The sequence below is a fragment of the Dreissena polymorpha genome, chromosome 2, assembly GCF_020536995.1.
Source record: "Dreissena polymorpha isolate Duluth1 chromosome 2, UMN_Dpol_1.0, whole genome shotgun sequence".
Taxonomy (NCBI): Eukaryota; Metazoa; Mollusca; class Bivalvia; order Myida; family Dreissenidae; genus Dreissena; species Dreissena polymorpha.
Genome location: NC_068356.1, coordinates 43,787,571 through 43,799,221, shown reverse-complemented (window position 1 = coordinate 43,799,221; position 11,651 = coordinate 43,787,571). Strand labels below are relative to the sequence as shown.

The 11,651-nt window shown below is 36.7% G+C and overlaps 1 protein-coding gene across 1 annotated transcript; it reads right to left on the bottom strand.

Annotated features, from left to right (window-relative positions):
- Positions 1 to 703: 703 nt before the first annotated feature.
- LOC127869693 (uncharacterized) lies at positions 704 to 11,651 on the bottom strand. The gene is made up of 6 exons (XM_052412350.1): positions 11,094 to 11,651; positions 10,380 to 10,538; positions 6,921 to 7,194; positions 4,217 to 4,744; positions 1,565 to 1,732; positions 704 to 765 (listed from the first exon to the last, which is right to left on the bottom strand). Exons 1-6 carry the CDS (start codon positions 11,649 to 11,651, stop codon positions 704 to 706), a joined length of 1,749 nt encoding a protein of 582 aa, XP_052268310.1.

Below are 11,651 nucleotides of genomic sequence, written 5' to 3'. Positions count from 1 at the left end.
CGTTGCGTTGTGAATGGAAGAAGAGGCAATACTTGTAAATAGTTTGTACGTTTCGGCTTATCTACAATGTACAATTTGCTCTCCATTAAACGGTACATTGTATTTTATTGATAAAAGTTTAAATGAGAATGAGTTTAACCTTTTCAATGATCTTACAATCTTTTCTTTTTCGACCCATTCTTAAAACAATTCAACCAATGCACTTTCTTATGAGGAACATTCATTTTAAAAGCACGAGTCGTTACGAATTTATATTACGCTCAGGTATGTTTTAAACTGTGGTCTTGTGATTTAATGCTATTCTATTAACGGAACGTACAAATGCCTAAGATCAGTATAAGTCAATCATCTACATCAATTTATAAGACTGAAATCGATGTCAGTAACTGTTGTTAAAATAACCTATCACGTGCAACGATACCGTAGACATTTACTGTCATTAAATGACATTTATGGTATATCGTATAGATTTGTGAATTTTATCTCTCAACAATATGCCGCTGCCCGATAGAGTCGATTTCCTCAAAGTGTGGCACGATGACAGGTAAACTCAAAATGAGATGTAGACGCGCCACGGTCAGGCGAACTCAGGAAGTCATTCCCGGTTAGACGTACATATAAGACTTGGACATTGCATGTGTTTGTATGCCAATTGTGATGTAATTCTCTTATGTTGCTTTCATCAATATAAAGGTGACTTAGTTTAAGCTGTATGCCTTCCTGCTTGTTGGCTACTGCCTCTCTGATTCCAGACTAAATGATACGCTGAAATGTACATGGATCCGAGAACTCACACTCATAATACTGGTTATCACATTCAACGCAGTGGATAACGTCATATTGATTCATCAAAGCCGACAATTTATTCGCAGCAGGGGTGTTAATTCCACACAAAAATATGAGAACTTGCGATATTTCGAGATATGATGTAATGTTAAGTTTAAGGTACCTGGATATGACGTCATCTATGATGTATGCATTGCAGGCGATATGATATGCTGCGAAAAGTTTCTGCACAGTTTTGTGAACAAATGAGTTAGAGTTTCCTGTCCGACTTTTATCTTTTCTGTTTGTTAATATCCCTGCCGCGAGAGCAAACGTCTTGCAAACTGCAAATTCGTCCGGAGAAAAATAGTTGGACAATGTTATGTCACTGAAAACAATAGATGATTCTCTCTCAGAAGAAAAGAGCAATTTACAAGCTGCTTCAGCTAGCTTATCTATGTGTTTAATGTTTGGCTGAATGTAAGTTGTGCTAGAAAAACAGTGAACTGGTGGCGGGTTTGAATCGTTAAAATAACCAGTGATAAGGTTGGCGTTTTTACAAAGACTTTCAAGTAGAATAGTGTACAGTCCACACAATGACGATTTTTTCAAATGTTTATCCTTCTCAATCGTGTTTACCCAGGTATATATGACAAGCGTGTACAACACTGGTGAAGAAGATAATGATTCGAGCTTACGATCTTCAACGAATGACTCGAATTGAATCGCGGTTTCTCTAGATCCTTCGAGCGGTCAATTAGGCATCGAATTATATTTTTACTAAATGCATACGGATTACTAATCCCCTCGATTTCTAAAAGAATGTCGATTTGCGAATTCTTGATACGTTCATCAGCCAGTTTCCATGGTCTAGATGTCGTTAGTACCGTGCACGTGTCGTTCTGAAATTCAGCCATGGAAGGTTCAGCTAGATTACTACCATCAGGAGACACCCATTCATCTAGACCTTCCCGTATTACGAGACAGATTTCATTGTTCATTATTTGTACGAAAAGTTTGTACGCATCGGCTCGTTCGTCTTCAGAAAATGTTGTATCAATTAGTTGTTTCTTTATCATCTCCGTAATATCTGCCTGTTCTCTCGCATCTCTCAATGTGACGAAAAATAGGAATTTGAATTGTTGAATTGTTAAAACGTCATCAAATTCTGTAGTGCCAGAAGAATGAGATGCCGAAGAAACCTTATCTATATGGGACCAGTCATGAACTAGCCTAGCTGAAAATGTAGATTTTACGCTGCCGGGTTCACCTTTTAGGTATATACGTCGATTGGACTCATCGTCTGTGTAAAATATTTCTGTGTATGTCAGTACTTGCTCATGTTTTATGCGTTTTCCATCTTTGATCGTATTTTTGTTTCAAAGTTTAGTGTCAAATCTCCATAGCCGATAACGTGTTTAAAGCAGATATTTAAGCATACAATATGTAGCTGTATACTTAAGAAATTATGTGTTTTTCATTTTGGAACCAAATAGAATAGTATTATGCAGTGGTGATTTAGGTCCCGTTCTCAGAACAAGGACTATAGAGCTTTTCAAATAAGCTTTAGGCTTCTATGCAACAGAGCCAAACTAAATAGGTTTAAACTGAAAATCTGACGCACGTTGCTATAAATGAAACGACTGATGTCATTCATTACAACCCCAATTTAGACTAAGTCCAGGTCTTCGTTGATAGGTCATACAATGATCACATGATTAATCTTCTTAATCTATGTTAATACTTGCGTTTCGTTGTGAATGGAAGGACAGGCAATACTTGTACATAATTTGTACGTATCGGCTTATCTTAAATGTTCTATTTGCTTTTCAAAAAACGATATTTTATTGAAAAAAGTTTCACTGAGACAGATTTTAACGAGCTCAATGATCACACAATATTTTCATTTTTGGTCCATTCTTACAACAATTCAACCAATGTACTTTATTATTAGGAACATACAGTTTAAAGGCACGAATCGTTACGAAATTATTTCCGCTCATGAACGTTTTCAACTGTGGTCTTGTGATTTAATGCTATTTAGTTAACGGAAAGAACGCGTACCTAAGATCAGTCTTAATCTAGCATCTACAACAAATTTATAAAACTGAAATCGATGTCAGTATCTGTTGTTAAAAATAACATATCACGGACAGCATTACCGTAGTCTTTAAATGTCATTTAGTTGCATGTATTGTATATCGTATAGATTTGTGTATTTTACCTCTCAGCAATATGCCGCTGCCCCAAAGATACAATTGCCTCAAAGTTTGGCACGATTACAGGTTAAACTCAAAATGAGTTGTAGACTCGCCAAGTGCAGGTGAACTCAGAAAGTCATCCATGGTAAGCATGACAATTAAGACCTCGACGTTGCACGTGTCTGTCGGCCATATGTCATGTAATTCTCTTATGTTGCTTTCATCAAGATAAAAGTGACTAAGTTTCAGCTGTATGCTTTCCTGCTTGTTGGCTACTGCCTCACTGATTCCAGACTCAATGATACGCTGAAACTCACAGGGATCCCAATCCAGACACCCTTCAGCATCAAAATCCTTATATTTATCGCAATGTGTAAGGTCATATTGATTCATCAAAGCTGACAATTTATTCGCAGCAGAGATGTTCATTCCACACAGAAATATGAGAACTTGCGATATTTCGAGATATGATGTATTTTTGAGTTTAAGGTATCTTGATATGACGTCATCAATGACGTATGCATTGCAGGCGATATGATATGCTGCGAGAAGTTCCTGCACAGATTTGTTGACAAATGAGTTGGATCTTCCTGTTCGACTTTTATGTTTCCTATTTGTTAATATCCCTGCCCTGAGAGCAAACTTCTTGCGAACTTCGAACTCATCCGGAGAAAAATAGTTGGATAATGTTATGTCACTGAAAACAATAGACGATTCTCTCTCAGAAGAGAAAAGCAATTTACAAGCTACTTCTGCTAGCTTATCTAAGTGTTCAATGTTTGGCTGAAGGTAACTTGTGCTAGAAAAACAGTGCACTGGTGGCGGGTTTGAATCGTTAAAATAACCAGTCGTACTGTTGGCTTTTTTACAAAGACTTTCAAGCAGAGTAGTGACGATTCCAAAAAATGTTCCTCCTCCTCCTCAAATGTGTTTACCCAGGTATATATGACAAGCTTGTACAACATTGGTGAAGAAAATAATGATACGAGCTCACGATATCCCACGAACGACTGCAATTTAATCGCAGTTTCTTGAAGATCTTTCGAGGGGTCAATTAGGCATCGAATTATATTTTTACTAAATGCATACGGATTACTAATCCCCTCGATTTCAAAAAGATTTTCGATATCCGAATTCTTGATACGTTCATCAGCCAGTTTCCATGGTCGAGATGTCGTTAGTACAGTGCACTTGTCGTTCTGAAATCCAGCCATGATTTCTACCATCAGGAGGCACCCATTCATCTAGACCTTCCCGTATTACGAGGCAGATTTCAGTGTTCATTATTTGTACGAAAAGTTTGTACACATCGGCTCGTTCGTCTTCGGAAAATGTTGTATCAATAAGTTGCTTCTTTATCATCTGCGTCACATCTGCCTGACCTCTCGAATCTCTCAATGTGACGAAAAATAAGAACTTGAATTTTTGAATTGTTGAAACGTCATCGAATGCAGTAGTTTTACTGGGGGTTGCCGACGTTAGCTGGATTCCATGGGACCAGTTATGAACTAAATTAGCTGAAAATGTAGATTTTCCGCTGCCGGGTTCACCTTGTAGGTATATACGTCGATTGGGCTCACCATCTGTGTAAAATATATCTGTGTATGTCAGTACTTGCTCCTGTTTAATGCGTTTTCCATCTTTTTGAATTTGAATTCGGTGTATATTCGGCGTTGCGTATATATCTTCTATACGCTTATCAAGACTCTGATCCAAGTTCGAAAGAGGAATATTGCTAGAAGTGTCATCGTAATGTGCCATCAACCGTCTGCGAAAATCTGAAGAGAGAAGACAGAATGTATTTATATACTGAGGTTGCTTAGATAATTTTCTAAAACAAATCATTAAGGTAAGATTAATAAATTATCTGATCATAAGCAGTGTTCATCATAAAATGATCATTTGTATGGTAGGTTCTTGTGGAACCGGGGGTTGTTTTTGAGCTGTGATCATAGAGCTCGCTTGAAATCACGTGATATAACAATCCAAAATTATGCGAGCGTTAAGGGAAAAAAACATGACCTGGTCATCATCGTTTGCTGATAAAAAATGCAGCAAAATCAGGTCAATATTGTAATTCATTAGAACTCTCATAATATGTTTCCAGTTTTATAAATTGTTTACATAGTGTCAGTAAGTAACACAAAACCGTTCGTTATGAGTATGTTCCATACTACATCACCTGTTGACATTTTTCCACAAGAAATTAACCACCTCTGCAATGTCAATGTGAAGGCTATTTATAGTATGCAAATCTTGAAATTGGAAAAGCCGCACGACTCCACACGAACCTATTTTCAAGATGGCGGCTTGACACATCAACACAATCGAGTATTTAGTATTATTGTGGATGATTAACATTTGCATACACGCGACAACTAGAGCTTTGTCACAGACGCGACGAATACACCCACATGCCGCATTGACACAGAATATTTTGCATGTGGTCTTCGCAAAAAAGTGGACTCGATGCTTAATGTGTAAAACGTATTGAGTGACCCCGTAACCTAGTTTTTTACCCGGCATGGCCCATGTTCGAACTTGACCTACACATCATCTAAATACAACTTCTGACTAAGTGCGATGAAGATCGGATGAAAACTACTTGCATTAGAGGGCGGACACCATGCTGAATGTGTAAAACGTACTAAGTGACCCCGTGACCTAGTTTTTAATCTGGCATGACCCATGTTCGAACTTGATCTTAATATCATCTAGATAAAACTTCTGACCACGTTCAGTGAATATCGGATGAAAAGAACTTGAATTATAGAGCGGTCACCATGCGTATGTTAAAAAAACGAGCTTAGTGACCCCGTGACATTGTTTTGGGCCCGGCGTGGCCCATGTTTAAACATGGCGTAGAGATCGTGTTGATAAAACTTCTGACCAAGTTTGGTGAAGATATTGGATAAAAACTACTTGAATTAGAGAGCGGAAAACTTGCTGAATGTTTACAACGCACTAACGGACCCCGTGACCTAGTTTTTGACCCGGCATGACCCATATTCAAATTTGACCTAGACATCATCTTGATTCAACTTCTGCCCATGTTTGGTGAAGATCGGATGAAAACTTCTTGCATTAGAGAGCGGTCTCCATGCTCAATTTTTTAAAAGCACTAAATGACCTCGTGACCTAGTTTCTTTACCTACCATGACCCATGTTCGAACTTGGCCTAGACATCATCTAGCTACAACGTCTGACCAATATTGGTAAAGCTCGGATGAAAAATAAGAGAGAATACACCCGTAAAAAGTGACCCGGTAACCAAGAGTTTGACTCAGCATGACCCATATTCAAACTTGACCTAGATATCATCTAGATACAATATCTGACTCAGTTTGGTGAAGATCGGGTGAAAACAACTTGAATAATAGAGCGGACATTTAATACGGACCGACCGACAGACAGACAGACCGACAGACAGGTTCACTCCTATATACCCCCCTAAACTTCGTATGTGGGGGTTTAAATATAAAGCCAATTATTTATTATTATGATTATAAATATTTATAGTCATATATTTATAGAATATTTGTGATATAACAACTTTATGAAAATTACGCACGACTCAACAAGCATACATGTATATCATATAGTCATATCACAAAGTAGTATTTCATTTTTTATAAACTGCACAATTAAAAATATTGAACTTCAATTGTGTGAAGTAATCGTGGAATGTTCTTCACTTTGCTACATAAACTTTACATGGGGATATCGTTTAAATCCTGCGCACATGATCAAAACATTGTTTGCAGTTGGCAAACGTTTTAGCATTTACATAAATGGTTTGATGTTCAAAAATGCAACTAAATAATAGCGAATATTTTGAAAGTTAATCACGTTTCACACAAACGTTGAGTGTTCAGAATTATAAGCTTGATGATATTGTTCGTTGAATTACATTGCCATGCAATCGGAAGTATACCTTTACAAGACTCTACATACCTTTACAAGATTCATCGTAGTCTGTTTCTGCAGACATTTGACGATGTCCATCCAGTTGTTTTTTACATTTGCTGATGTGTTCATCAAGTTCCATCTTACATTTGTCTGTGTGTGCATTGAGATCTTTTCTACAGTTTTCAATGTATATACGCATCTCATCCATAGCTTTAGTTATATTTTCAGTTATATGGTCTACTTTCTTTAGTTTATTTCGTGCAGATTCTAACAAATTAATAATTTCCTCCGTTGTTAGCTTCAGAACGTCGGTTTGTAGCTATACAGACAAAGACTGTATTTAAACACATGTTCATAACAAACACGATTTTACATTTAAAATGTTATATAAATATTGATACATATTGAAGAGTATATAGATCGCGTTGTTAGGTTTACCGTTTACCCTTCAGTAATACATTTGGGCCGCGTAGTGAAAAAAACCGGCCTTAATGACAAAGTTTTTCATTTTCAGTATTTTATTAAATTTAATAGTATATTTTATGTGTAGAATATTGATGCAAACATATTTGAAATCGGGAAAAAGATGCCGAAGATATGCGCGATGACGTAAGGTCACTAAAGCTCTCCATTTTTATGTTAACGTCGATATCATTTTAGACGCGCTCAGAAGCGAGCCAACGTTATATAAATATGTTTCAGGCGGTAATAAATAATTAACGTCGTTTACGATCATTACGTTTATAAACATATTTTAATAAATAGTAAAATAAAAAAATAAAAGTACAATAATTAAATACCGTTGTCTAGCAACGGTCGAACAGCATGGATAGGAAGATTAAGCTTGACAACATTACAATGAAACACACGAGTTTTTATCATACAACGCTGTTAAACATAGTGTTTGTCAAATACATTTTCCTGAAGTTATTCTTCTTGTGGCTCAGGACACAAACAGTTCTGAAACGCAGGACGAACGTGAGTTCGAACAGTTTTATGCAGGTCGTGTTGTCTGGCGTTGCTCAATCCGGCAGCGTGAACGATACCAGGTCTACCAGCAACCCCGAACCGGAATGCAGGATCCTTCAATATGCATACTCTCATGGCCGTCGCGTCTCTAGAGGCTCTTACAATAGAAGATATGACACACCACGTTGAACGTCGTCGAAGCATTGTGCAACCTAATAACGTCTGCCCATGTTTCCGTGGTTTCTTGGCACGACAACATGTTCTGACATGTGCGACATAATACCTTTCCGTGCACTTATTACTATATCATAGCACACACAAAATGTTGTTCGCAACACTACTTTTCCACTGAACTGTAATGTGTATCTACTACGCTGCCTTTTCATTCCTCTTTTGGTGACACCAGAACTTCTGTCGTCCTGCAATATGCCCATCAGATAAAGATCTTTATCATTTTTCTCCATTTCTCTGACGTTCAGAATGTGTTCGAACTTTTTCAGCACTAAGTGCTTTAGCGCGTTCACGGTTGCAACCAAACCCTTCAGAGCAAAATTTCTGTATTTTCGAAAATTCTGCATCGTTACCAGGTTCGAAATCCTCTATATCATCAACATCATCACTCCCTTTATCTTCTTCACTGTTTCTTGATGAGAAAGGTAATCGCGAACACGCCCTTCCAATAATACAATGATTTCATGTGGACCATCGTCTGTCTCGATCTCATCATTTCCGTTCGGCGAATCACAGAGCTCTTGTGAAGCAAATGGTGTCGAAACGGGTGTTAATTAAAAATGTTGCGAGAGAACACTCTCCAAAACCTGTAATAATATGAAATGGCAATCTCATAAATTCTTCTGAATCCTTAATACATAATATCTTTTTGAAAGGGATGTACTGTAATAAGAGATCTAACATAAATGTTAACTTTAAATTGACATCGCATGGTCTTAAGTCACTTAAAAATCATTTAAAAAATAATCATTTAAACATGTTGCACTCTGCTTATAGGTGATATTGAAGCGCTTAATTTGTTATTAAATCGCATTAAATCTAGGCAAGGTAACGGGATTAAAATTCAATATTATTTAAATAAGAAATAACTTGCATGTAACTATCTGCAAATGACAAATATTACGAGTTAATAAAAATGTTCCGAAGACAGGAATTGAACTACTGACCATCAATTCCATAGCGCTTCAAAGCATTATAAAGAAGTGAAACTCCAGCTGCTGGAGCAGTATTGAATTTTCATTAAAACAATTAGTTGGTCCTTTATTTAAGGCAAGTGACCGATTGCCCAAACAGTACAAAACAGCACAATACAGCACAATACAAACCAACATAAACACAAAATATGAATAAAGCTGGGGTCACCGCCTTGGAACGGTCAATGCAAAGCATTGGGGGTTTAAACCTGGTTATAGAGCGCTCAACCTCACACTTGGCCCAGCAATATTCATAATACATTTAAGTGTAAATAAAATTTAACGTCATAGCATTGTAACTCAAATTAAACAATAATAAAAGGGAATTAAAACGCATTTAATTTAATTACTATTTAATTACTCAATTGCATTGAAGATACAAGAGTAACAGAGTTACAACTTTTTGACGAACGATCAAATAAAACTATTAACAATTGTTAACTACATTCCTTCTTTATAGAAAAAGATTTGAGAATATAGCGTCATACATTACACACACCTGGTAGGACAATAAGGGTCATATATAAACAATAATTATTAAATGACAACAAAGAAACGATCATTTTGAAATGTCAAAACTCAAATGATAATCATATTTTTCTAATAACAACGTGCACCACTTTTCGTTGCTCGTTTAAGCAATGTTAGTATTTATTCAACTATCCACGATAAATACATGCTTGCAAACTACAAATGTACAGAAAGAAAACAGTTTTATAACGCATTTCATACCTATCACGGCTTTCGATTTGGATTGAGAAAAATTTACTACATTTCTTATTGCTATTGAGCAAATCTGCAACATTTTATTTTGCTTTCACTTCAGACGGTTCATGTTATAAGACCAATAGAAATTAACATTTTTCAAACAGAAACGTTCATAACACTACAATCATGAACAACCAAATACTTACATCCATTTCTTCGTCCATCATGTTATTCAAAAATTCACAATTCCGCAAATAGCTATTTTTACACCAAACACTAAAATACTTCTTGGGTAAAATTATGACGTCGGTTAAAGCTGGTTTTCCCAATAACGTTATCAATTTCATTTAGGTCGGTTTTGTCGCGACGCGGCCCATTATATTATAATTGGCTTTCAACGAATGATACGATAATTGTAAAATAAGTCATTAAAAATATATCATATCTATATGGTCATATATCAGGAATCATATTGTACAATACATTTTCCTATGCGAACCTATTATTTAATAATAATCACAAAAATCAACAACGCTGTATGTTTCACATCTACGGGTACTTTATGCCATGTTTGATAAACGCACATATATAGGCTGATTCGCCATTATTGATTATAAAATACCTTTGCTAGCTTCCTAACAGCCTCCTGCGCAGCAACGTCGTTTGCTAGACATATTTGGTCAGTCAACAGGCTAGTCAGTGTTATGAACATGCCCTGAAGATCTGTGTCTGTGACTTTGCACGTAGACGAATGACGTACAGTTCTTCCTATGTCTCGCGCCTAAAATCATATGCGAGGTAAGTATTGCCTTATGAAATTATGCTAGTTTGTGACTTTTACCGCTAACAGTACCCTATTCCAAACTTTGCGTGAACATTCCAAAATAGCCGATTATATTATATTCATAGTGTTCATGAACACATTTGTGAGATAAAATACACTTTTAAGACAATAAAGTATGTTTGAAACAAAACATTAATAAAAATGCATATGTTTTATAACTTCATTCTAAAGAAACGTGTTTTCCACAGTAGAACAAAGAAAGACATAAAGCGGTCTTAGTTTATCCACTTATGCTTATTCATAAAAAAACAACATTTGATTGGTAAGAAGTGTTACAAACATATATGTCCAAGATTGCAAAGTAAAAGCCACATTGACATAACAATGCACAACAATAGCATGTGTTGCTTTCTCAGTGAAAAGAAACAACCGTTGATTTCAGTGAACTCGACTTCGCAGACCAACGCAGGGACGGAATGTTACATTTTTATTGTGGTATTTTTGAAGGATTTAATCAAAAAGATAGATTAAATATGAATCAAATATATTAACCTTTGTTAAAAGGCATGGTGGATGTGTTTTTCCTGGAGCTATGGGGAACGAAAACTTGTTATCGAAGTGTTTACAGTTCATCAAAAAACTGATGATGCCGTTGAAGTCAGTATCTTGAGCCGACGCCTTTTCCGCGTAACCGTCTGGAGGAAAATAAGCCTTGGCAATTTCCCATGGATTTGATGCCCAGTGGATCGCTACTGTAATTTTCCACGAAGGATTGTGATATTTATGTTGCTTTGCAATTTCGTTAAGGACTTTAATGCAAACATTAGCAGGTGTTTTGGACGCGGTGTCATGCATAGATGTGCATAGCCCTTGCGCTCCACGTTTTTTGCATATCCCTGACGAAGGGCATTTCAGCAAGTTTGCTGTTTGACAGCCAGTACACGCGACTGCGCCACTTGTCAAAATTGCGTTGTATATATTGCCTTGTAGAGTTCTAGCCTCGTTCTCCGCGAACTGCTCTGGGCCAGACTTTGCAATATTAATTGCCAACCATGCCTTCAGCCAGTTAGTTCTTTCCGACTCAGTGAACACATCGGCTAGATTCGCCAT

Excerpts from the sequence above, each read along its gene's own strand:
- LOC127869693 (XM_052412350.1), bottom strand. The coding sequence starts at position 11,651 with ATGGCGAATCTAGCCGATGTGTTCACTGAGTCGGAAAGAACTAACTGG. Across the intron at positions 7,195-10,379 it reads CTGTTAGGAAGCTAGCAAAG|CTACAAACCGACGTTCTGAA; the intron begins GTATTTTATAAT and ends TTGTCTGTATAG. Across the intron at positions 766-1,564 it reads TTTAGAAATCGAGGGGATTA|CGTATCATTTAGTCTGGAAT; the intron begins GTAATCCGTATG and ends TGTACATTTCAG.